The 27,874-nt window shown below is 41.1% G+C and overlaps 1 protein-coding gene and 1 long non-coding RNA gene across 11 annotated transcripts in view; one reads left to right on the top strand and one right to left on the bottom strand.

Moving 5' to 3' along the window:
• The window catches only part of CDK8 (cyclin dependent kinase 8), a 204,856-nt gene extending 188,460 nt beyond the window's left edge, over nucleotides 1-16,396 (bottom strand). For 7 of the 8 annotated variants that reach the window (XM_082435699.1, XM_082435697.1, XM_082435700.1 and 4 more), the window contains exon 1: nucleotides 15,783-16,396. In XM_082435699.1, the coding sequence (XP_082291825.1) occupies nucleotides 15,783-15,910 (128 nt within the window). In that variant the 5' untranslated portion in view covers nucleotides 15,911-16,396. The remainder of the gene's footprint in view (nucleotides 1-15,782) is intronic. The other variant, XM_082435702.1, reaches the window with a different exon arrangement.
• Nucleotides 16,397-16,504: 108 nt separating this feature from the next.
• Nucleotides 16,505-27,671, top strand: LOC309647876. 3 transcript variants are annotated; one of them, XR_014256340.1, is made up of 2 exons: nucleotides 16,505-17,235; nucleotides 18,094-27,671. It is a non-coding gene; the product is annotated as an uncharacterized lncRNA (long non-coding RNA). The 3 variants fall into 3 exon arrangements; XR_014256341.1 differs by having other exon boundaries at nucleotides 16,505-16,747; XR_014256342.1 differs by having other exon boundaries at nucleotides 16,505-16,747; nucleotides 22,578-27,671.
• The last annotated feature ends 203 nt before the right edge of the window (nucleotides 27,672-27,874 follow it).

Raw genomic sequence — 27,874 nt, forward strand, 5'->3', positions numbered from 1 at the left:
GAGGAGAATACATATAAAATATATGCTTACGTTACATGCATGCAGATTTCATGCTCCATAAATCTTTTCTATTTGTTAATTTACCTTTCTCTAAATGATGTGCATGGAATATGCCTTATTACAGAAAAATGCTGTTCATAATTTGACTACAAGGAAAAGTGCCTATATGGTGGTAACGCTAGTTAAGGCAAATAAGACAAATTATCAGTTTACTACATCACCAGTTAACATTTTATATTGTGATGTTCAAAAAAGAAAAGTTTATACCTCAAATGTGTATTTTATTTTACAATCAGTTGTGGGATTGGGGTGGGGGTATGGGAGGGTTGGGGAGGGAAGGTTAATTCACCATGGCCACTGATGGGAATCTTCAAAAAAAAATTCTATATACCCACTATGAATGTTTCTATGTTTGCCATTTCTGGTAACTATCATGACTAAATTGGATAGCTTTATTTTACAAAGGTATGGAAAGTTTACAGAGCAGTGTCTAAATCTACATTAGTTGCATTTGCACTAAATGTTAATGATATACTTTTGCAAATATTCTGTAAATAAAATGATTACAGTAAAAATATCTGTATTAAGAAAAGAAGAAAAAAAAAGATACATTTTACCTTCAGATAACTGCACTGGTACTGCACTAGGGTTAATCCTGCCCAACCAGATTTAGAAATGAGTTGGGGAATATGAAAGGAGTTTAAAAGAGATCAAAATTTGGAGAGGTACCAGCCCTTTAGACAACATTCAGGCCCTCTCGAATTATTTCCATATGGCTAATTCCTACATACCGAATATACATGATGTTTTCTCATCCACAGTTATTTCCCACTTCTCTTCCCCAAGCAAAAATGAATCATCATCTTACTCTCTTTTCTACTCAGTTACTCTTTTGTACTGTGACAGAAACTTGAAAAACACTGGTGATGAGGGGTTCTGTCCCTGAGTGCCCACTGTACAGTTCAAGAGAGCCCAGGTCTCACGTGGAATTCAGGGCTCCTGATTTTCTGGTGGAGGGCGAGCATAGCAGCTCTTGCTTTGGGTTCGCCACAGGGGTAGCCAGACCAAGGAAGAGGATGACTGGGAGGGATGCAGGAATACAAAAAAAGGAAAAGGAGGAAAGGGGCCCCCATTTGCTTAGTTTCATCAACTAATTTGTACTCCTATACAATATCAGTGTCAACTGCTATTAAGAAAATCTTAGTTGGGCTGAGCTGGTTCTCTTGTGAAATTGTGCTGCTTATCTTTAAGCTTATCAGTTGTTCGTCCAATTAAACACTTTCACCAGTATTTGATCCGAGTTGTACACACAACGTATTTGGATTATTGTCACTGTTCATCTACAAACTCAAAACATAATCATTTTAAAGTATCTTGGGTGTGTGTAGAGTGTAACTATTCTAAATAGCTTTATGATCCTGATGATATTTTTTAAAAATAATAAAGTTGGGGGGCTTCCCTAGTGACGCAGTGGTTAAGAATCTGCCTGCCATTGCAGGGGGGACATGGGTTCGATCCCTGGTCCGGGAAGATCCCACATGCCGCGGAGCAACTGAGCCCGTGTGCCACAACTACTGAGCCTGCGCTCTAGAGCCCGTGAGCCACAACTATTGAGCCCACGTGCCACAACTACTGAAGCTCGCATGCCTAGAGCCCGTGCTCTGCAACGAGAAGCCACCGCAGTGAGAAGCCCTCACACCACAGTGAAGAGTAGCCTCCGCTCGCCGCAACTAGAGAAAGCCCGGGTGCAGCAATGAAGGCCCAACACAGCCAAAAATAAATAAATTAAATAAATAAATTTAAAAGAAAAATAATAAAGTTGGATCTTCCATGTTACAATCACAAAATTAAAACCAGTATTTAAAAGTGGAAAAGTATTAAAATATTATGGAAAAAAAAAAGAAGAAAGAATGACAGATGATTACATATTAAAATATCATAAATAGAGAAATAAAAAATTGGAAATACTTGCAACATGAATAAAAGAATTTAATATTCCAATAAGCGAAGAACTTCACACAAAAAAATTTAAGAAAAATATTATAGGAAAATGGGTAAACTATGATCAGGCAATTCACCAAAGAAATTAAATAATGAAAAAACACGAAACTGTAAATTTAAATATTAATGAAACAATGTAAATAAAACCATGACTCCATAGGTTTCCTATCAAATTTACAAAGATTAAAAGAAAATTATTTTAAAGATTAAATAATAAAAACACTGATCAAGGGAGTGGCAAACATTACTCCTGTTCATTATGAATGAGAGTATGAATTAGTTCAAACTTTCTAGGAGAAAATCTGGCTAACTAACTCAAAATGGATCCATGGCCTAAAGAACTAAAACTACAAACTACAGGCTTTACAACCTTGATTTAGCAATGATTTCTTGGATTATGACAACAAAGGCACAGGAAATAAAAGAAAAAATAGACAAATTGGACTTCATGAAAATTTTTCGAATTGATGTGTCAAAAGATAATATCCACAGAGTAAAAGGCAACCTACAGAATGGGAGAAAATACTCATAAACTGTATATCTTACAAGGGTTAGTATCCAGAATACACAGAGAACTAAAACTCAACAAAAAACCAAACAACCAGATTAAAAAATGGGTAAAGGACCTGAATAGACAGTTTTCCAAAGAAGATATACAAGTGACCAACACTTTTTTTTTTTTTTAAATAGTAGCCATCCTAACAGGTATGAAGTGATATCTCGTAGTTTTGATTTGCATTTCCCTGATGATGCATCTTTTCATGTGTTTATTGGCCATTTGCAAATCATCTATCCAATAAGGGTCTAGTATCCAGAGTACAGAAGGAACTCCTATAACTCAATAATAAAAAATAATAAAATAGATAACTCAATTTTTAAATGAGCAAAGGATATAAATATGTTTTTCCAAGAAGATCATCAAATGATCAATAAGTAAATGAGAAGTATTTACTGATACTAAATGATACAATAAGTACCATTCATCATTAGGGAAATGCAAATCAATACCACTTAATAGCCGTAAGGACAGCTATATTAAAAAAAAGGCGGGGGGATCAGTGTTGGCAAAGATGTGGAGAAACTGGAACACTTGTGCATTGCTAGTGGGAATGTAAAATGGTGCAGCCACTGAGGAAACAGTTTGGTGGTTACTCAAAAGTTAAGCATTCAGTTACCATATGATCCAGCAATTCCACTCCTAGGTATATATCCAAGAACTGAAAGCAGGGACTCAAATACTTGTACACCAATGTTCACAGCAGCATTATTCATAATAACCAAAAAGTGGAAATGACCCAAATATCCAACAACTGATGAATGACTAAACAAAATGTGATACATGTTAAATCATGGATAAGCCTTGAAAACATTATATTAAGTGAAAGAAGCCGATCACTAAAGACCACATATTATATGATTTCATTTAAATGAAATGTCCAGAATAGGCAAATCCAGAGGCATAAAGCAGATTAGTGGTTGCTTAAGGCTGGAGGGTTGGAGGGAAAGGGGAATGACTGCTAATGGGTACCGGATTTCTTTTAGGGGGGATAAAAATATTCTAAAATTAAACTGTGGTGACAGCCACACAACTCTGTGAATACACTAAAAGATGGTGAACTGTACACTTAAAACAGGTAAACTGTATGGTATGTGAATTATATCTCAATAAAGCTATTAAAAAACCTTATGAAGTATAAATGTATAACTTCTTGAAAGGTTTTACTAATATTTTCTCCATGAAGACAAATGGTATTTAATTTCCCTACTTAGTACACTGCAACTAAATCAAAACTACTTTTTAAACACTTAAAAATAAATATTGAATAACTAGTGGCAAATGTTATCTTACATTCCAAAACATTTCAGGGGTAATCATAGTACAGAATCTCACTAAGGAAAAATGTAATTGTACTGCATTCTGATTTAAAATGAGCAAGCATACTTAAACTCAGGGAGTCCAGTTCTTACAAAGTGCAACAGAAACAGAGCAAATGCTACATGATCCAAGTCAAATAAAGGTTAAAAAGTGGTATACTTGGTTAGTGTTTTTTGCTTGCATTGAAAACTTCAAGTTTTTAAAGAAGATCAGGCTGAATCACCTTCCGAAACTGAACGGTCCCATCCCACCCCCACAAAAAAAAAATCCGGAAGAGAAACAGATGAAATATGTGAAGTGTGTGCTACTTTGACAGACTTCCTTATGTTTTCCACATCTGCACGTCCAAGCCTAGCACATGTCAAAAGCCTAAAGGGGCTCCGCAGGTCAGCTAGTCTTGGCTAAAACAGAACAGTAGTAACTTTTGGCTACAGGGTATCTGGTTTAAACTCTCAAGCAGCGCTGGACTCTTGTGTACTAAAATAGATTTTCAGATAAAAAGATTAAATGTTTGCGTACTTTTTCAGCTTCTTATCTATCTATAAGGAGTAAGTACTTTCCAACTTCTGTTGAGGAGAAATTATGTCTATGAAGAAAGAGTTATGTTTAGAAGTACTTAAAACTGTTTTTAAAGGTCTCTTCCAAATTAATAAAATACATCAGAATGGTCTAGTAGATAATCAGCTGCCTGCTTACCTACATAAATAATTCCCTCTGCTGAATACACAAAGTCAAGAAATTCCATTGGCAGCAGAAAAAGAGAGGCCAGCCCAGAGGGGAATGCTACTGAGACTGGTGACAAGGAGCAAGGCCAAAGCCAAAATCAGTACCAAACAGAAAAAGCAAGCCAAAAAGGGGAGAAAAGGAAAAGACTGGGTATAGGAAGGTCAATGCTGGTCAGGAAATGAAAGGATGACCAAGGCCAAGCAACAGGAAACAGAGAGAAAGATCATCTGATGAAAGTGAACATAAAATAACATGTAAACTTAATAATGACTGTAATCTTAAGTATCCACAAGACTCAATTTTTTTATGCCAACCAGGAATCTAAAATACATAGGACTATGTGGGGAAAGAAAACCTGCAGCGAAATTTCCAAAAGAATAAACAATTCCAACTTTACCATGCATTTACCCCCAGGACTCAAGCATGTCATTATTATATTTATTTCCATTTCTTCCTTCCAGATTAACTTTTGTTTTGGGAGTTTTGATGGGAGTATAAATGTGCATAAGACTGGACCTCCAAAGAGCCTGAAGCCTAGGCCTGTTAAAAAGACATTCCTGGGAAACTGACCTGCACTGCAGCAGTCTAGCAGTTATGTACTGGGTCGTTACCAGTAACTTGTGCTTGGGCATGATGATCAGTCTCTAGAACTTTTGAGAGAAGCCAGGAGGGATATAGCAAGGGAGCTTCTCTTGCTTCATGAAGACTTTGCTCCTTGCCAGTGGTATCATCCACAGCAAATATCCCTGTGGGGAACTTTCTGGGTACCTGCGAAGTTCTATCTCCATCTGAGAGAAAGTTGTGTGGAAAAACTGATATAAAAGACATTTATTGCAGTACTGCTTAAGGGCATAAAAAAAAAAATGAAAGCAACCTAAAAGTCCTTCAACTGGATATGTATATTACATTATGTTCATAAAAAAGAATGAAGAGCTGATGAAATGAATTACATTACATGTGCTGTTACCAGTCTCTAAAACTATGAACTGAGAAAAGCAAGGAAAAGTATACGCCATCATACATTTTGTGTTTAAAGATGATGACATACAGACCTTTCTAACGAATTCTTACACATAACCCAGCAGCCATTGATAAATGTGACTTTATAAAAATAAAAGAGTTATGCATGAAAAATAATACCATAAACAAAGTCCAAAGATGTTTGTGTCCACAAACTGGAAAGCATACACAAGAAACGTATCAATGGACAGCTCTGAAAGAAGAAATGAGTGCCTGGAGGAGACAGAGGTGAGAAGACTTAAGTTTTCACTTCCTCAGTATATTTACATTTTTTGCATACGCATGTATAATTTGCTCAAAATGAATGAAATATTAAAGTAAATTTTAAAGTCGACCCAGACACGTATCTGCTCCCATACGCATATATACAAAGAGGGGCTGACAATGATCTTCCTGCATATTCTTACACACTGCTTGAATTTTTATCCTGAGAGTTTATTAATTGTATAATCCAACCTTATTTTATAACAGAAATACAGCTGTTGAAAGTATACAATCTTTGACCCTAAAATTCCACTGCAAGAACTTGATACTATGTTGAAGAACTGTAGTCATATTTTCTAGGAGGTACTTCCCTAACTGCAATGGCTAAAATTTAGAGACTAGTTAAATTTCATCTATCACTAGAGAACTGGTTAACTGGATACATATCTACTGTGTGTGCGTGTGTGCGTGTGTGTGTGTGTGTGTGTGTGTGTGTGTGTATAATGGGATGCCAGCAATAATTAAAACTGATGATTTAGAGCTATATTTACTGACATGGAAAGATGCATAATATGCTTTTTTTTTTTAAATATCAATATTCTCCATCCGATGGATTTATTTATTTATTTATTTATTTATTTATTTATTTATTGGCTGCGCAGCATGTGGGATCTTAGTTTCCCAACCAGGGATTGAAGCCACGCCCCCTGCATTGGAACCACTGGACTGCCAGGGAAGTCCCGCATAATATTCTTGAATGAAAAAAAATAAGGTCACCGTAGACTTCCTTAATCATTTTCTCCATCACAGCTGTATCCCACTATATTGTAATTACCTGTTTACTTGCCTGTGTCCCTCAAAGTCTTTAAGTTCCCTAGCGACTTACAACTATGGCCTGTTCACTGCTGAATCACCTATACCTGGCGCAGAACCTGGCACACTAGACATTCAATGAACAGCGACCAAATAAATTGTAAATACACGAATTTGCCCCCCCCCAAAATTACAGCTAAAGAGAAACTATAATGGAACATCAAATATTTAAATGACTTAATTTTACATTTAAAAGAACCTTCAATGTTAAGTCAGCACTAGAAAACAAATACAAGTACTCCTTACTCTGTGTTTAACATTTTCTTGGAAAATGTGTATAAACTGAATTTTTGGCAAACTGAGTCACAGGATAAGTATGCTAGGAGAGCTCCCTTACTTAAAGGGCTTCTTTCATAAAGTGAAAAAACTCCAAACAAATGTATTTATTCTACACAAGCTTAAATTTTGCATGATTTATTGGCTTTCCTTAAAACAGAAGCCTCATAAAAATAATTTTTCAATACCTACCTCCTCTTTCCCCTAAAATAATGACTTGCTTAATATAAACCATAATACCACTGTTTGACAAGTTTGGGTTTTTTTTTTTTTTTAATCCCTTAGTTCTCTAGACAAGCTATAAAATTCAGGTGTATAGAAACACCCAGAGTAGGCATCATGATGTGAAGAATTCCTCTCCTTAGGATGATTATTTGTTAGAATTCATGGGCTATAATAAAGTTATGGATTTTAAAGAGCTTATCTAGAGAGAGGAGTAACTGAGTTACCTTGAGTAGTTGTTAAATTATATAATTTTTTATTCACATAACAAAAGGAAACTTCAAATATGAAACAACCACAGAGTTTAAACAAAACTAAATGTCAACTCTGGTTCAGAGACTAATTATATTTTCCTTAAGGTTAGAAATATAGGTCTGATCCCCATGTAAACTGATTCATTTACAAGGTATACTTTAGAAAATACTTTATTCTTTGTAGTGGCTCAATTTTTCAAATACCTGGGCCTTCTATTTGGTTCAGTCAATTAACAAAGCTTGCATCTGCCTTTGGCCTTTAGTTTTGTTCAATTCTGTTCCTGGTATCAATTTAGCCAGCCCATCAAACTTTGCTCCTCAGGGTATTTTCACAAGGCGCTGCTTTTCTATTCCAAAATATGCTCAAGTTTTTAAGTTTAGCAAGTTTAAAAGGAAAATTTTCAAATATGAATTTTAGGTACACCAAAAATTAAAAAGTATTAAATACCTGTCGACATTTGGCAATATGCCAGGAAGTAAGGGGAACACAATTACTGCCCTAGAGGAAATGTATAATATCTAACCCATTAACCTTCACCAGAAAGACCCAAAGGACGTATAAACATTAACCACATATACATTAAAGTAGTTACATAATATATCTATGAAGAACTAACTATGTTTTGCGAGGTGGTGAGTGAAGAGAGAATTATTGGAGTTGTACGTTAAGATAAAGTAGTTAAGATTTCTGAAGCTAAATGTTAGAATCGATTTCAGCTGAGGGAAAAACGTTCCCAGCACAAGGTGCTGCCTGAGAACAAGTTCAGAAGGGCGGTCTGATTTGATGGAGGAGGAGCAGTTGTATTGATCTGTGTTTCAGAATCACTACAATAGACTAGTGTGTGAACACTTCCCTGGGAATAAGGTGGGCTACTGATTAATAAGGTGTCCTGGGAATTAAGGTGTCCAGGTCTTGTGGACAAAGGACAAATCTTGGTTCTAAACCAAAGTCAAGGTAAAGCCACTCAAAAGTGGTTCTCAGCTACTTCCAAAAATTTGGCAGTTTCTCAAAAAACTAAACATAGAGTTACCATATGACTCTGGGTATTTGCCTAAGAGAACCAAAAACATATATCTACACAACAATTTGCACATGAAGGTTCATAGCAGCATTATTCATAATAGCCAAGAAGTAGAAACAACCTAGATGTCCACCAACTGATAAATGGATAAACAAAATGTGGTCTATCCATACAAAGCAATATTTTTCAACCATAAAAAGGAATGAAACACTGACACATGCACAACATGAATGAACATTGAAAACACTATGCTAAGTAAAAGACAAACGGCCACATACTATATATTTCTATTTACATGAAATGTTCAGAATAGGCAAATCCATAGAGAAAGAAAATAGATTAGTGGTTGCCAGGGGCTGGGAAGAGAGGGAATGTGGAGTGACTACTAATTGATACGGGGTTTCTTCTGACATGATAAAAATGTTCTGGAATTAGGTAGTGGTGATGATTGCATAGCCTTGTGGATACACTAAAAGCCAGTAGACTGCACACTTTAAAAGGGTGAATTTTATGGTATGTGATATATCTCAATTTTAAAAAGGGGACTCTCAGCATTTTTTCTGTGACAACACACCTGAAGGACAAGACATAACTCTATCAGTAAAAGCAGCTTACTACAGCAGGGACTGGTTTTGTGACTTTGACAATCACTATACTAAAGAATCTTGAGAAAATGATAACTTAAGGGTCTTTAAGTATTAAGATCAAACTAACAGGTGAAAGTCACTTTTTAGTGACAACTTCAAGAACTGCCTTGAGGTGACAAGAGATATTTAAAGACAAAAAATATCACAGTAGTTTCTAAGAAACAAAGAGATGGCCAAGGCCTACCTAAGCTGCTGTGAAGGAAAGAATTTACAAATCGTTCTGAAAGAGGTAAGGACAGTAGGATTTTCATTCTCTAGCAGCAGCTAAGAACAGAAAAAGAATAAAAACATAAAGAGACAATGAGGGTTGGATTCAACAATACAAGGCACTACAAAAAAGATGACACCAGCCACAGGGAAGAATATATATTTATCAACACTGATTTGGCATATACAGTCCCAACTTACATATGGATCATATTTCAAATGTTTGTAAATCATAATTCTGAACACAATTGCCAAAAGAACTAATTTTTGAAAAAGTAGGTAAGCTTGCAAATGACCTACAGTAACTTATAATAATTTGTCATTATTTCTATTTTCCTAGCTGAAATTCGGTTGCCAGAAGCCACCTCCCTACCATCTTCTCACACAACTGAGAGTCCAAACAAGAGGAAATCCCCTCCGACCTGTTGGCCACCACCATCTCAGCAGCACAGAAAATTCTGGATCCCTACTCCTCATGGATGTGAGGCCAAAGGAGAGTCATCTGCTATCCAGAGCCATTGTTCTACCATGGCAGTTTTACATATGAGAGATATTCCTAAATCAGACAGTTGGATTTCAGAGGCTGCTTGTACCCTGATTCACCCATGTTCTTGTGATGGGAAACTGCCACGGAGACAATTAAGGTGCTCGGTACATGCTGATAAATGTAGCCCCATACTGAATCACAGAGACTTCACCATGTCCAATGGGTACAATGGAACACCTGTAGCACATGCATGTAGCACTACACAAACAGCAGGAGCTCAAAGATGCTGGCAACAGACAAGATGGCAACAAACAGATGCGGCGAGGAAAGGCATGGGAAGAAATAAGTCAAACCCACAAAATTTGTTGGGGTCTCTAAGAGCACAATAAAAAAAAACCCTTTGTCCTATTCCTCTTGAAATGCCCTTTCTGGGACTTCCTTGGCAGTACAGTGGTTAAGACTCCACCCTTCCAATGCAGGAGACACGGGTTCAATCCCTGGTTGGGGAACTAAGATCCCACATGCCCTGCGGCGCGGCCAAAAAATTAAAATTAAAATTAAAAAAAGACAAAGAGAAAGAAAGAAAGTTAAAAAAAGAAATGCCCTTTCTGATGGGATCTTCCCTGTCCTTCAAGAGTCAACAAAGTGCTGCCATCTCTGAGAGGTTTATTCTGAAAGCCCTAAGCAGTTGGGAGCTTCCATGTCTGTGTTCCAATTGCACCTTGTATTAATTATCATAATGCTTATTAAAATTGCTATAGTTTATTTACGTTTGTTTCCTCAGTAGGTGTCTTATCAAATAATGGAATATTTTATTCATCTTGGCATTCTCAATACCTTGTACAGTGCTTGGCAGATAGAAGGGTCCAGTAAATATTTGCTGAGTGAATGAGGGAATGGATTTCTTCCAATGTTAGAAGAACAGTAAAATAATCAAATAAGCAAATCCAAAATGAATTAATTTGCCAGTCTTGCTACTAAGAAAATGGGCTCTGGGACTTTCCTGGTGGCGCAGTGGTTAAGGATCCGCCTGCCAATGCAGGGGCCATGGGTTCGATCCCTGGTCCGGGAAGATCCCACATGCCGCAGAGCAACTAAGCCCGTGCGCCACAACTACTGAGCCTGTGCTCTAGAGCCCGTGAGCCACAACTACTGAGCCCGCGAGCCACAACTACTGAAGCCCATATGCCTAGAGCCCGTGCTCCGCAACAAGAGAAGCCACCGCAATGAGAAGCCCACGCACCGAAATGAAGAGTAGCCCCCACTTGCCGCAACTAGAGAAAGCCCACGCGCAGCAACGAAGACCCAATGCAGCCAAAAATTAATTCTTTAAAAAAGGAAAAAAAAAGAAAATGGGATCTAAGCATGAAACCTCAAAGTGGCCTACCCAGTGGATCTGAATGCACTGAGTATCTAAGGCAGATAAATTCAACTGCAAGTAGATAAGAAATGCATAGTGAATATTCTGCTTGTCCCTTTCCATCACATTTTTAAAATGTTATCAGGAATAGTCCTTATTGGGCATGCAAAATCCCCAGTGATGGGGATTATTACATGTTGTATTTGGCATTTCTGACATCTAAAGAAATACTTAAATCAAACTGAACCTAGATACAGGGTTCAACAATATTCAGAAAAAAAACTATTCGAATCCTTCAGGGGAAATAAAGGGTTCCAACCAAGTTCTGACCACAGTTAAGGAATTAAAGCTGACTTAAAAGCTCTAGTGCAGATCAAATCAGAAGCGTTCCTCGTGCTAGCCACCAAATGAATGGTTCACAGGAGGGGAAGCAGCCACATAAATCCCACACCTTAAGATGTAAACAGGAGGGAATGCTACAGTGGTACAAGACATGTTAGGTAAGGGAGCTGACAAGTCTTTGGAAGCTACTTATTTTCTTTTTGGCAGTTGATGAGAACCCACATTAAAGCATGAGACTAAGAAACATGGATGTGTACTACTGTCTAAAGTAAAACTTTTGTCTTAGTGGTTGCTTACCTGATCTTGCAAAAGTATTTTATATTTTTACTTCCTCAAATTTTAATACCAGGAAGGTCCTAAAAATGATCAACTCAAACCCCGTAATTTTAGAAATAAGGAAACAAAGGTCTACAAGGGCAAATGATTTGCCCAAGGTCATACTTGTAATCAGAGGCAGAGTCTGAGCTCAAACTCAGTTCTCCAGTCTCCCCAGCTTAGAGTTCTTGGCACTAGATGAAGAATTTTCACATCCTAACATGCCCTATTAGAGTCTGGTCCTACACACAAACACACACACACACACACACACACACAGAAATACACGTATGTGTGTGTGTGTGTATACACCACACAGCTAGACACTTACTTTTGCAGCACTAGAAAAACTAGGGCTGTTCAGAAACATACTAAAAAAGTATCAGTTAATTGAAAAGACTAGTCCTGTGATAAGGCATTCATGTTTTCTGAATGACCCACTAAAACACCAAATCCCCATGTCTATGTTTATATTTATCTTAATATGAAGCATAATGGTTAAGAGCCTGGGCTGTGGAGTAAGAGACCTGCCTGTAATCCCCAATTCCAGCTCTGACATTTAATTAGTCATGTGACCATGGACAAATTTGCTTAACCTTTTTAAACTTCAGTTTCCTCAACTATAAAACTGAAAAAACACAACTGACTTGTATGGTACTTGTGAGGATTCAACAGATGCCGGCTGTAAAGGGCTCTGCCCAGGTCCTAAGACTTACTCAGTAATTTAGCTATTATTATCATTACCACTGCCTACTAATCTCTGTGCTGTCTACAGAAGTGCCCCAACGAAAGTTTTCTGTATATTTCCCTCCCTCTCTCTCTCTCTCTCTCACATTCACACACACACAATCCCAATTATATAGTATCTGTTCTTTTGAACATAGAGTACAGCAGCCTAAGAACCCTATTCAAGAATAGTGTTTTGTTTTTGCTTTTCTTTTTTGGAAATCAAACTCTTACCCCAAATTAATTTTTAAATTCTACAATGTTCAGTGCCAATAATGAGAATTTAGAATTTAAAAACACAAATTGTTTTCTGGTTCTCACACTTTTCCATTCCTTCAAACAAGATAAGTTTGGTTGCCTAAATTCTGCAAAGAGGAAATGCAATTGACTCAGAAAGAAAATGAATCCCCCTGCTTCCCACTGAGTACCCTTTTGGTGTTCAGACACAAAGGACATTCTCGATCTCATTTATGGTGACAGTGAGAGTGAATTATTCCCAAGATTTACTGTGCATTTATGTTTTAACTCTATTAGAATCTGAAAATAACACAACTATAAATGGCCCCCTTTCCATGTATATAATCATGCCTCAAATAAAGTATTCCACCTTCCCCACATTCCTTAAAATGCTGAGTTTACCAAAAGTGTAGTATACTAGCAAGAGAGTATTATTAATACTTAAAATCAAAGAAATGACCTTTCAAGCTGTTTTATTTCCTAAAACAATAACTTAAGAAGCTAACTCCTCTGGTCTAAATTCCATTACTAATTATTCACGTCTATGACGCTCACTGGACAACTGAAAGGACACATTTAGATACCTTCATTTCAATAGCCAAACACATCTAAAGGAAATTTATTTCATTTTATTGTAAATCTCAGTATTCTCTTTGAAGGTGTTATTGTCTGGGTTCCTAGAGTTCTCTGAAATTTCAGTTGCAGAATATATAATTTCATTTGAAAGTAAATCAATACTAGAAACAAATTATTTGATCATCATCTTTTTATAAAAGATTAAACAGCCACAAAGTTTATTTTACCAGGACTAAAATGCATTAAATTACATTTCACTGACATAAGATCAAAAGAGCTTCATAAATACAATGCTGCATTTTACCAGAATGAGGTTATAAGAAACCGAAAAACATTCCCTCTGGAGCACAAAAACTGTTTTAAGTAATTTTAAAACTCTCTTGACATTTCATCCATTTTTTAAAAAACAGTTCTTCCTATAAACAAAATCATTAGAGGCTACTGGAAAACAAACCCAAAGAATTATAAACAAAAAGTTAATTTTTCCAAAATGCAATGCTACCTACTTTTTGGTTATCATGAATGACAAAAAAATGTTCATATATTATACATTCAGCTAATTTTAAATTGTATAATTCTTCTAAACTTATTCTTAGCCTAAATTAAAACTTGACCATGAGATATAAAATGTGGTCAAAAGTACCTCTTGCTAGTACACAATATTATAGTTTTTCATAAAATGTAAAATCAAAGTTAATAAAATTTGTATGTTTTATTAGCTTAAATTGGTAATTTATGAAAATAGAACTGGTTTTTCTTAGAGAGATTAGAAAGAATTTAAGATCACCAGAATTTTATAAAAAAGATGACAGACTGGTCAAATGCACTATAATGTCTAATCTCATGGGATCAGGGATTTTATGAATATGCCCCAAATTACATAATATTGGGGGACAGTGAGATGGTGTAAGGCCTTTAAAAAATATTGTATGAGAAGTTAACAAGGATAAGTTTTAAAATATGTACGTTATTACAGAGTAATACTTCAATGAGAAATATAATTAAACAACAGAGTCAACATCTCCAGAAGCTGATTTCTCAAATGTCAGCAGACTATCCATTCTGCTAAAGAGTACTTTTAAAGACATGCAGCACCCGCAGTATCAAGTTTTCAAATCCCTACCTTTTGCATATACCAGTACTGCTTTACTGCTGCACATAAGCACTGAGATGCACATTCCAAATTAATGAGAATTATTATCTTCTTCCTCTTAGAGTCCATTTTAAGTTATTTTAGAAAGACTTCTCAGTAAATCTAAGAAAAATGTTGAATAGGTAGATCCTTCCTTTGCCAATATTGAGAATACTCAAGTATTTATAAATATGGCTTCCCCCCCAACCCAGGTAACTTCAGCTTTATGAATGGTTTCATTTTTTTAGTGCTAATATAGTTCTGAACATACCCTCCTATGTGATCTGGGGGGAAAAAAGCAATTATCTTAAACGTTGAACAGCAGCTAACCAAACAGTGATGTTCAAGTAAACCTACTTTGTTTATAATAAAATCTAAAGATTATATAACAAGCTTTGACGTTCTCTTTCCAGCAGTTTCCTACAGTGTCAAAGGCGATAAAGACAACATCCGTTTTTAGAAGAGGAAAACAAGGAGTTAATAAATTATATTTTCTCAACTAAGAAATGCCTTCTCTTTTGTCAACATCACAAGCTAGTCACCTAGTGACAAAGGAAAAATGAACACTTCACCTGCCGGTTTCGCAAACTAAATTGGGAGCATTACCAGTCATAGACTTAATATTTCTAGGGAAGAATATCTGAAGCAAAGAGATTATTGAAAGTTCATTGCCAGCTGCTACACCTGGGGGGAACGGCCTGAAGAAGACACCCCTATATGTCATCAGCCTTTTTCCTCACCACCCACCCTGCACCAAACCCCCATTGTTCTAGGTAAAACTCACAGCTAATGATATCGAAAGAGTAACTACTACGTTTCTGCGGCAGGTGATCACCAGGAGGAACTCTTCAGAACCACACTGACTTGCTGATTTCTTTCCCCCAAATAAAATCCGAATTTGATCGTAAATCAATCACAAACTGGTGGGGGGAGAGGATCCCAGCTTCCCTTCCAGACTGATGGACGTCAGTCCAGAGGCGGTTGAGGAAAGCCCCAGAAGGTTCCCATAATAAATCGACCCCCCTTAAAGACCATTTAAACTGACGTTTCTTAACGAAATTTTAAAGAAATCTGGTACCGAAACCCCTGAAAAAAAAAGTACACAGCTCCCTTGCCCGACGAGCGGCGCCAGGAGAGACAGAGGCAGCGGCTCGCGGGGTCTCGTGCGGGCCCGGCCCCCTCGGCCCCAGCTCCTCCCCGGGCCCGGCCGGCCGGACCCAGGCCGGAGGGAGGCTGCCCACCTGCCCGGCGCCGCCGCCCGCCCGACGCCGACACTCACCCATCCTTCCGCTTGGCTTTGTAGACGTGACCATAAGTGCCTCGGCCAACTTTGCAGCCCTCGTATTCAAACAGGTCCTCGACCCGCTCCCGCTCGCTGCTCAGCTTCACTTTAAAGTCATAGTCCATTGTCACGGCCTGCGAGGCCGGGGAGCGGGGTCGCGGCGCCGCGGGGCGGGGGTGGGGACCGGGGAGGCTCCGGCAGCCGCGGCCCCCGGGAACCCGCCCGCTCTACGCCCGGCGGCCGCAGCGCCGGCCCGGCCGCGGCGGCAGGAGCAGGAGGAGGCCCCGCGAGGGCGCCGGGGACATCCAGGGGGACGGCGGGGCGGGGGCCGGCCGGCGGGGACGGCGCGGTCCCCGGGCGCAGGAGGGCGAGGGACGAGGGCTGGGGGCGGGGAGCGCGGTCGCTGCCCTTGTCCCCGCGGGCTCCGGGGCGCCGGACCCTGCGCTCCGGCCGCGCGCTCGGCCCCCGCGGCGGGCAGCGGCAGGACGGCGCGGCGGACTGCCCCTCGGGCGCTCGCGCCTCGCCGCGCTCACACACGCTCACACTCACTCACTCGCCCGCTCGCTCGCTCTCCCATCCACTCAGACAGAAAGGCAGCGCCGCACAACAGCCGGTACCTCCTCAGAGAGCGGAGGGAGGGGACTCGCGGAACACGGCCGCGCTGTCGCAAAAACGTCGCGAAGCCTCGGGCTGCTCGGCCCACCCTGCGGCCCGCGCCGCGCCGGCCGGCCGGCCTCCCCCACCGGGGCCCGCTCCCCAAGGGCTGCGCGGACGGAGCGCGGTGGCCGCTGCCCAGAGCTGCCGCCACACGCACCACGTGGGGCGTCCCGGCGGCGGCCGGGGCCCCAGACTACAACGCCCAGAATGCACGCGCCGCCGCCGTGGCCGGCCCTCCTGCGGCTCCGCCTCCCGCGGTGGGGTTGTGGGAGCGTTGCATGATGGGATTCGTAGTCCAAGGGGAGGTGAGTCGTTTCAATCTCTAGGGCTTTTTTTACAGCGATGTCGCTAGAGTCTGATTTGGGCTAGAAACTTAACCAAAGAAATTCAAGTGTGAGGGAGGCTAGTTTGTATTAGAATCACATTTTGCGCCACTTCCGAACTCCAGAGTTTAAAGGGCATTATCGTTATCGAAAAAAGTCGAAGTATTGGTCAACAGCTCACAGACTATTACTTGGTGTATTCTTGTTCACAGTCTGATAAGGGCTGCACGATGATAGCTACGTGCTGACACACATTACAAACATCAGTAAAAGTGAGTCAGTGAGGAGTGGCCACGCTGCTCCTGAAGAGTATCACTCTTGTGACAGACGACCATCCCAATGCGTCCCATCCTTTCAGAGGGGACGTTATTTTGAGTATGACCTCTGCACCACTGCCCATACGAACAGCAATTTTTAGCCATGATTACAGCAATGGATCCAAATCTATGGAAACCGTTGATAATTTTAAGGTAGGAAAGGTGTCAGCTGGCGGAGTCCTGATATCTTGATAATAATCCCTCATGTTATTTTATCCCCCTTATTTCGACGTCTGTTTTTCATTTTTTGATTTTATATTAATTTTGTATTTATATTTATTTTACTTTTCCCAATTGCTATCGTTTCCACGAAAGCTCTCCACCTCCCAAAGGACATATAATCTCTCCCACTTTTAACCTCCATCGCACATTTTTTTCACTTTTCCTGTGGTACTCATCAAATTCTGTTTTGTCTTTTATTTCCTCTCCCTTGCGCGATTATAAATTCCTATAAGAAGTAATATTTGCATCTTCCATAACACCTAGTATCATGGCTTGATTTTGGTGCACAGTAGACATTTGTTGAATTAATGAGTAAGGATGTTTGTGTCAAAAATATCTATGTACAAATGATGACCATGATACCATTTTATGAAAACTCCTCAGAAGGGCTCTTATACAGATTTCCCTGGAGAAAATAGTGACTTCACCGCTGGTTTAAACGAAGTTGTTTTTCCTAGTACATCAAATAATATTTAGTGTTTAAGCACACTGACCGGTTAGGTGGGCCTGGGTTTGAATCTTGATGTGCCATTTATTAGCAGTGTGTCCCTGGACCCTCAATTCCTTTCTTTGCAAAATGGAGATGTAAAAGACCTCAGCTTAGAGTAAGTGCACCAGAAAGTTAAACTTTCATGAATGGGGCGTTGTATGTTTCCACTCAGTGATGTCAATTGGGTGATTCTCTAGCAGGACTGCTCCTTTGCATAGTTACAGAATTCAGTTTTTTTTTTCTAAATATGGATTTAGAATAGACTCTTCCTGAAACATATATATTTTGTATTTCTTCAGTGCTGTGTCTTTTTGTCCAAGTGATCTTGAGAAACCCAACCACCACGCTAGAGAAAAGGTTGTGAAGAAGCATGAGCCTGGGCTTGCCTCACCCCACCCCTGCACCTGTCTCCCACAGCCCCTGCACACGATATTGCTGAACCCTGAAGGTCTCAGCCTTCTTAAACTGTACTTTTGACTACTGCTTTGACTCTGTCCACCCTGTGGATGAAGATAAGACCTCCCCATGAAGAAACTGAGTGTTTTTTAAAAATAAAGATTGTATGGATTTAAGAGGTACGACGTGATGTTTTGATACACATATACATAGTGAAATGATTACTATAGTCAAGCTAACTAACAGTGTTCTTACTATGAGTAATCCCGGGACAGAAAAGGATGCCAGCATTGGACCAGGGAAGAGAAAGGCTTGCTTTGCTCTCTGCAGCTATGGTGTGAGTTAGGGGTCTGGACTCCAGGTCGGGGGCACACGATGGTGTGAGGTAAGCTGGCCCCTTAAAGGAGCATCAGGATGGAGAGCAAAGGACGAGAGAGCCACTAGGGCCCCTTAAAGGGGAGCTTGGCAAATGTGTTAGGAGCAGTAATATCTAATATCCAGCTTGAGGTTTTTCTTTTCCGTGTGGTAATTCCGTTTCTATTATCCCCGAGATATCAGCTGGGTCTTACCTGTGGAGCCTGTGTCATCCAGGCTTGGAGGAAAGGAAAGGGCAGCAGCCGGAGACTCAATTACGGGAGATAAGAAGTAGCCTGCAGAGCCAAAGCAATGAGCTGGGAAGCCCTTGGGGCACATGCTTGTAATCCAAAAACTTGAGGGAGGGAACCTGGTTTTGGAAAGGGTTTCCTGTGGATCAGGGGGCCCCAACCCCCAGGCCATGGAGTGGAACCCCGTGGCCTGTTAGGAACCAGGGCAGGTGAGCAGAGCTTCATCTGTATTTACAGCCGCTCCCCATTGCTCGCGTTACCACCTGAGCTCCGCCTCCTGTCAGATCAGCAGTGGCTTTAGATTCTCTTAGGAGAGCGAACCCTACTGGGAACTGCGTATGCGAGGGACCTAGGTTGCGCGCTCCTTATGAGAATCGAACTCCTGATGATCTGAGGTGGAGCTGAGGCGGTGAGGCTAGTGCTGGGGAGCGGCTGCAGATACAGATTATCATCAGCAGAGAGGTTTGACTGCACAGAGACCATAATAAATCACTTGCTTGCAGACTCATATCAGTGAGTGGCAGGTGACAATTAAGCTGCATCTTACGGAGTAGACTGGACATAAGCAACACACTTCGGGTGTCACTGTCTCCCGTCACCCCCAGATGGGACCATCTAGTTGCAGGAAAACAAGCCCAGGGCTCCCACTGATTCTGCATTATGGTGAGTTGTATAATTATTTCATTATATATTACAATGTAATAAGAACAGAAATAAAGTGCACAACTCACCATAATGCACTTGAATCATCCCGAAACCATCCCCACCGCCGTCCGTGGAAAACTTGTCTTCCATGAAACCGGTCTCTGGTGCCAAAAAGGTTGGGGACCCTGCTATAGATCAAAGAATCAGGTTCAGACTTAACTGTTATTTGATTGAATTGAACACATCAGGGACCTAAGAGCTGCTGTTTCAGTTTGATTTTCAGCCTCCGGTCATCGTGACATCATGTCTCTTTGCTCCACGATGACCTCCAGTGACACTGTAGAGTCTGTGACCCTCGTTGGTCCATGTCCCAGACAATGCGCAAATCACGCTCATGCTTCTTTTCTTAAAATGTGGTTCTTTTCATTCTAAATTTAACATCTCCAGTCTAAACATGCCTCTCAGACACCAGCCCCACATTTCCACTGCCTCCTGTTCAGCCTCAGGGGATAATGTGCTGTCATCACAAACTTAAAATTTCTGAAACTGAACATACCATACTGTGTCCTGAACCTCCCAATTCCCCAGCACAGCGATGCCAGTAGACAGACATTCTGTGGTTTTCCTGCCAACCCTACGAGCTCAGGCCTTCATTAGCTGCTCAGTGTGCTTCGTGCTCATGCCAAGTATACCTTTGTCTGTCCAATCCTCAAAGGCTGGATGCTTCCTCATACCATCTCTGACCTTTGCGGGCCTACCCATCCTCCAAGATACAGCTCAAATGCCTAAGTTAGTCATGCAGCCTTTCCTGGTTCTTACAACTGAATATGAACTTTCTCTACCGTGAACTCCTACCCCAGCCCTGGCACCATTGCACTTTCTTTGTAACTCACATAGAAACATCACAGCTACCTTGTATTGTAGTCATTTATTTTATGTACTTAAAAAAAAAACCCTTTCCTTTAATAAACACTTTAATGACTGAGTCTGTAACTTATCTTGTGGCTCTCCCCGCAGTGCCCAGGACATAGTCTGCGTAATTATTTAGAATTAGAATGTGTTTTACTGGCTTGGTTTCTATAAAGATTGAAGTGGACCTTAATAATAATAAAAGGGGGGGGCGGTCATTTGAAACCATTTGGCATTTTTCCTCAGTCCTGCCTCTGAACATGTACTTTTTTGCAGCATGCAGAAGGATTTGGTGCTTCGTGATATATGAACGTAAGAGTCCTACTGGGTCTTCTCAGTCTTGATCACTTGCTGTCTCTACAACTTTTAATTCCGTTTTCTCACTCAGTATCAAAGTGTGATTTAAACGGAAAATATCTGCTCTCCCATCCTGCAGGTAGAGTACTCATCACCTTTATTATCGAAAAGCACATATGAAGCATCTATATTTGAGTGTAGTGTTAGACACAAGAAATAGCAAGTTAAATGAATCAACGCTCTAGTCTTATAATTTTTCAAAGAAAATACTGATGCAAAAAGTCTCTCAACTAACTCTATAAGCATCCAGAATTTAATTTAGACCTTAGAAACAGTCAGAACCAAAAAAACACTTTCATAAATAACTTCCTTTCTCCCCTTCATCATGTGAGTGTCATTTGTTCTCACAGAGTCATTTGCTCCACATGACTCGACACATGACCACTCACAGTTGCTGAATTTGATGTAAGATGCCTGTCATTAGAGAATAATTGATTCTGCTTCTCAATTCCAGTCCTGAAAATCCCAGGAAGGGCTCTGGACCAACTAGGTTAGGGGCCCATCCTGGACCAGTGAAGTGTGGCCACAGAGGCAGGGTCATATAAGAATATGAGAGTGCCTTCATTTGGAGGGATGAGGAAGAAGGGGGTGGGGAGCTCACAGGAGAAGGGAGAAAGCTCAAAGTACCACAAAGAAGTAAAACAGGGCAATGAGATGGAAAGTGGGGCCAGGAGGAGATACTTAAATTGGGTGGATGGCCAAAGACGCTCTGAGATGAGGCTTCAGCTGAGATCTGAGTGATGAGAAGCAAAAGCTGCTAAGGGGAGGGAGCAAAGTGGTCCAGGTGGATGGACCAGAGGGACAGCAGGTGCAAAGGCCTTGAGCTGGGAGCCGGGGAGCAGAAAGAAGGCTTGTGTGATAGGAGTGTCATGAGTGAGGGGGGAGGTTGTGTGAGATAAGGACAAAGAGGTGGGCAGGCGCAAGGTTATAGAGCCTTTTAACCCACTTCCCCGCTCAGCAGTCAATCTCACACTTCCTTACATTGCCTGGGAGAGCTCTCAAAGGGCAAAGGTAAAAGCGTAAGGTCTCTTGAAGCCTGAGCTCTAGAACTCACACAACATCACTTCTACCACATTCTGTTGGTGAAAGCAAGACTCAAGACCAGCCCAGATTCAAAGGGTGGGCAAGTAGACTCCACCTCTTGTTAGTAGGAAGTGCAAAATATCATCCATGCCTTTCAGTCTACCCAGGCACAGATGCATATGAATCTGTAGATTTGGTGCAAGTAGTTCCTTTTCAGATGGCTTTGGTTTTCTCTCGAAGGTAAAAGAAAAGTTCACCTGCTGTGAATGAGCAGACGGGTGGAAGGAGAGAAAGCAATGGTTTCATATCTGAAAAGACTGTGGGTTGAAAACAATCTTTGGGCAGAATCAGAGAGATAGCTGGCAGATCATCGTAGGACTTCTAGCCAATGTCAAGGGCCCATTTGCAGGTGCAGCTATGCATTGTATCAATATCCATCTGCCTTGTTGTGAGATTTTCATCACCAGCACTCAACAGCCCAGGTGGAGACCGGGAAAAGACAGATGTCGGATTCATCCGGGGTTAGGGCCCTGCCAGCTGGGTATGATGAAAAGAAGATGAGGGGCGGGGAGTGAGCATTATTGGCAGCAGAGTAGTTAAAATAACAGACCATGACATTAAGCTGGGTAAGGAGGAAAATGAAGACAGGATTTCCCCTCATCTCCTAACACTAGCTTGAAGTTTTTAATTTTTTGCAAAGTAATTTTTAAAATAAATACCTACCCTCATGCCTTGCTCCATTAATATCTGTGTATAGAGCCAAGACCCTTCCATCAAATACGTACTAAATAAAACAGACAGCTGAAAAAATAATATAACAGGTTAAAAATGATTTCTCCTTTTCTTAGCTAAGGGATTCCCATTCCAGTGACCGGTAAGACCATCCCAAACTGAAAATCTCTCCCATTTGTTGATGACGAATTCTGCTCTCATGTTCTGTAAGTACTAAAGAAAGCTTACCTCTTTAAATTGATATTCAGTACTATAATCTTGTCCTTTTTTCCTCTACTGGGCACCTGTTTTTCTTGAATAAGCATATGACTTCAATTGTCAGTTCAAAATATACTTTGCCACGCAACGGCGTAGCAAGTAATCTCTATAACACCATTCAGGTTTGTGTTCAGTTTTTCAAGGTGTAACATTACTCTGGCTTCTCTTCTCATTCCAGTATGTTTCACCTTCCAGGTAACTGGACTATGTTACTCAGACCCAATCACGAGAAAAGCTGAGTCTTTTCTGGCTGGTTTCTGTGCAAAAATGGATCTCCTGTGAGCCACAGAGCTCTCTTTCTATCGAACATAAACACGGTTAGGTCACCTCTGCAACCACCTGATACTTGATACCTGAGGTTATTTGTTTCCGTGCAACTCCATGCCCAGAACCTCTGGGACTTTTTCACCCTTAGTAGCCCTTCCCCCTTACCAGCCAAGGTCAAGTTCCATCAGATATTGTCCTTTTTGCTCTGAAACCCTACATCCTGTTTAAATTTTAAAATGCTGTTTTATTTACATCATTACTCTGCTCAGAAATCTTCAAGGACCCTGTGTGACCTTTCATCACCTACAGCATAAAGTTCAATACTCCTTCATCTAATATTCCAGCCTCTGTATTTACTTTAGCCTGACATGAAAATACCTTAAGGCAGCTTGCAACAGAAACGTTAGAATTAGATTAATTAGCTCCACATAGCTAAGTTTCGCACAATCTGAGCTCTTCTGTTATCTCTAGTACAGTTCTAGCCAGTTTCTCCTGTGCTGCTTCCCATCCAATAAAACAGTGGTTCTCGACCTTTGGTGTCCACTGGAAACACCTGGTGAATCACCCTAGCAATTCTGGTGTAATTGATCTGGGCTACAGCTGGGTGTTGGGATTTTTAAAGCTCCCTGGTGATCCTAATGAGCGTTCAAGGTTGAGAACCGCTACATTAGGACAAGTTTATTGATTCTCCCTGAAACATTCGTCATTCCCCTCCTTCCCTATCCACACTCCCCCTTTCTTCTTTACTTCTCTAAACCCTACCCCCTCTTTGATATCCAACTCAGGTCCTGCTGGGATCTTAACTTATCACCCAATGCCAATACATTCCCATAGCAATACCCTGTTTACACTTATTTGGCACTTTGCATATACTTCTTTTTGTGTGTTTATCCTGTCTCTTCAATGGGATTCTAAGGTGTAGAAGGACAGGGCCTGCATTTTGTAGCTCTTTTTGTCCCCAGAACCTAACACAATGCCTTTCAAACTAGGTACCATTGTGTGATTTATGGGAGACGGTGATGGTAATGACGATAATGATGATGATGGTGATGTTGGTGATGGTGATGATGATGACCGTGATGGTGATGATGATGGTGGTGGTGATGTTGGTGATGGTGATGACGGTGATGGTGATGACAATAATGAGGATGATGGTGATGATGGTGGTGGTGACAATGATGATGGAGATGGAGATGGTGATGTTGGTGATGGTGATGGTGATGGTGATGATGATGATGGTGATGATAGTGTTGATGGTGTAGCAGATGCCAAGTCAATGCTCTGACCATATCCGTTCAGATTTCTTTCTCTCTTTGTGGAGCTGCCACCCTTAGGCTACTGGAACGCCTTTTCACACACAAAACTGAAGTTCTGGAAATTAAGCTCACCCCCACCTTAGTGACTGTGAGTGCAAGTATGAATACTCCAGCTCTCATGACCTCTGATTGGGACCACACTGGGGTAACCTGCACTGTCTCCTGTGTCCCGCTGAATTTAGGTCCAAACTGGTATTAAACCCTGACTTAGGCTCCTTTTTTCCCCAATTCTACTCCCTCACTCCCTTACTGGTGTTTCCTGGGAACACTTCCTAAATCATTTTCACATGAATCCTTGCCTAAGGTTCTGCTTTTTTGGGGGTAGGAGGGAGCCAACCTAGGACAGATGATAATAATATAATAGTAACAGCAGCTAATATTTATAGAATATTTTCTACATGCAAGTCATTAACTCATTTAATCCTCAGAATTAGGTAGGTACTATGGTTATACTCATTTTACAGATTAGGAAATTGAGGCATGCAGAGATTTAGTAATTTGCAAAAGGTCACACAGATAACCAAAGAAGGAACTGAAAAAAAGAAAAGGATAAACCTACAGGTCAGGCACAGTAGGGGATCAAATAAAATGAAAAATGAATTTCAATCAATTACCACTTAAGCTTTATGGGCAATTTAGAAACTAGACCATCATGTATAATAGTATCAGTTATGGCCTTGGGACCAGCTGCCTCAGCAGGGACTGTAGTTTGGCCCATCACCCTCCTCTTATAAAATTTCCCAGAACTTGTGGCTAATAAGAATTCTGGAGAAACTGTGCTTAGATGGAGTACCTTTATGCAAAAAGCAAGCGATCTAAACATTGCGAAGGTGGAAGACAGTGCCCTGCCCAAACCCACTTATAAGCTAGTGCATCTGTACCCCAGCTGCTGTGAGCATTGGATAACCATTCCAGATGCCACCTTCTCTAGAGAATTGTCCTCCTGCATCGAAGACCTCATCCAGGGGTAATGGGGGTACAAAAAGCTGGCCATCTTGGATAACACTTGCTGGTGAATTGTGTGGGATCAGCTGAGGCTCATTCTTACTTCCTTGTCTTCCTGGCCAATCCTGCTTCCTTCACTCGCCTTTTCCAGAGAGCGCTCCCCTCATAAAATCGCTTGAACAAGAATCCTTGTTTCAGGCTCTGTTTCTAGAGAACCTGACCCAAGACAGCCTCTGGCCGAACTGGATAGGTGAGATTGATGAGAATGACATTGGGTACTTTTGACCTCCTTGCTCAACCTCCATTCTTCCCTTCTTCTGGTGTGCCATCTTGGATAAAGCCTGGAACACTAAAAATGACATTACCCAGGCTTTCTTGCAACCACAGTTCTGGATGCAAATTAGGTTCTGCCAGTTAAAAGTGTTCAACAAGATGTGGAAAACTGAGCTGAAGCAGAAGCTGTATTTCTACCCGCTTTGGGCTGTTTTCCTGATGGTAAGCAAGGCTCTGGAGTGAGGATTTTCTGCAGTAGTGATTCAGCATGGTTACCGGCTTTGACGGTGTTAAGAGATAACCCATGGCTCTGGGAACAGAGGATTTCTGCTGTTGGCTTCCAGATCGCTGTATCACAGCAGCTGATGCCGGACATTCCTGAACTCAGGACTCCAGTGGCCACCTCAGAGGTGGTAGCTCTCCTCTGAGGTCGGTCCTGAACGTATGTGGGAGTTGGTCTGAGGCTCAACCCACAGCCCACACTCCTCTGTCCATTGCAATGATTTTGTAGGTGCCTAATTCCCTGTAATAAATACCTTTCTGCTTTAAAAACGTAGAGTGATTTTTGCATCCTGCCTTGAATCCTGGCTGATTCAGAGGAAGAATTTTTAGCTGCAAGAACCCCAGTAAAATAATCTAATTAAAGACAGAGAATGATGTAAAGACATAGGAGAATCACACAGACCCATTTGTTGACAAAGTAGCGGAGCCCCTTGGGAACTGGCAAGCTCTCTGTTCCTTTTCTAATTACTGTTTACTTGCTCGTGGCCGCCATCTGAGAGGTCTTAGCCTTTTTGTCTCTATGACCTTTCAGTTCTTTTATTCACAGTTAACCGACAAAATCTCCATGACATAATTCCAAATTCCTAGAAAATCTGGAACATGTACCTTATCTCAAATAGCCGTGGCCAGAGAGGTGGGGTCCCATGGTCTAGAGTGGCTCCTTCCAAGCAGCTGGCAGGTTCTCTGAAAGGAAATGATGGACATTTCTAGAACACAGGTTTAGGAGCTTGAGTGCTCCATGTCCCTGGGCGCATGCTTCTATCTGGAGGAATTTCTGATAGAGTAAAACTCTAAGCTGTTGATGTCGGGGGTGCATTAGTTTGCTAGGGCTGCCATAACAAAACACCATAGACTGAGCGGCTTAAACAACAGAAATTTATTTCTCACTCTTCCGGAGGTTGGAAGTCCAAGATCAAGCTGTCAGCAGGTTTAGTTTCTTCTGAGGCCTCTCTCCTAAGCTTGCAGATGGCTGCCTCCTCGCTGTGCCTGTACATGGCCTTTCCTCTGTGTGCACACATCCCTGGTATCTTTTCACGTGTCCAGATTTCCTCTTCATATAAGGACACTGGTCAGATAGGATTAGAACTCACCCTAATAGCCTCATTTTAACTTAATTAACACTTTAAGGCCCTATCTCCAAATTAAGTCACATTCTGAGATGGGGGCGGCGGCGGGGGGGGGGGAGATTAGGGTTTCAAAATATGAGTGGAGGGGCACATTCAACCCATGACAGGGGGTGTCCTTGAAGGTGGTTTTCATATGCAGAAAAAGGCTATTAAGAAGTTTCTCTTTAGGAATGGAGCACTGACCCAGGCTGCAATGTGGATGGCCCTTTAAAACAGTGCTAAGTGAAAGAAGCCAGGTGTAAAAGGCTGCTCTTGCATGATTCCATCTATAGGAAATGTCCTATAGGCAAATGCACAGAGACAGAAAGTGTCTTATTGACTACCAGGGGCTGGGAGTGGGGGTGGGAAGGAATGGGATGATTGCTAATGGGTGTGAGATTTCTTTTAGGGGTGATGAAAATATTCCAAAATTAGACTGTGGTGATGACTGCACAATGGTGCATATAGTAAAAATCACTGAATTGTACCCTTTAAATGGGCGAATTTTATGGTATGTGAATTATAGCTCAATAAAGCTCTTCTAAAGAAATATTTTAAGAGGAAATTAATAAAATACTCTTTTAAAAAATCTTTGCTGGGGCTTCCCTGGTGGCGCAGTGGTTGAGAATCTGCCTGCTAGTGCAGGGGACACGGGTTCGAGCCCTGGTCTGGGAGGATCCCACATGCCGCGGAGCAACTGGACCCGTGAGCCACAACTACTGAGCCTGCGCGTCTGGAGCCCGTGCTCCGCAACAGGAGAGGCCGCGATAGTGAGAGGCCCGCGCACCGCGATGAAGAGTGGCCCCCGCTTGCCGCAACTGGAGAAAGCCCTCGCACAGAAACGAAGACCCAACACAGCCAAAAAAAATAATAAATAAACATAAAATAAATAATAAATACTGCTGTAAAAAAAAAAAAAAAAAAATCTTTGCTTTAAACAGTTAATATTCAACTTCTCAAATTCCA

Source organism: Balaenoptera physalus (genome assembly GCF_965194825.1).
Source record: "Balaenoptera physalus genome assembly, chromosome: 18".
Lineage (NCBI taxonomy): Eukaryota > Metazoa > Chordata > Mammalia > Artiodactyla > Balaenopteridae > Balaenoptera > Balaenoptera physalus.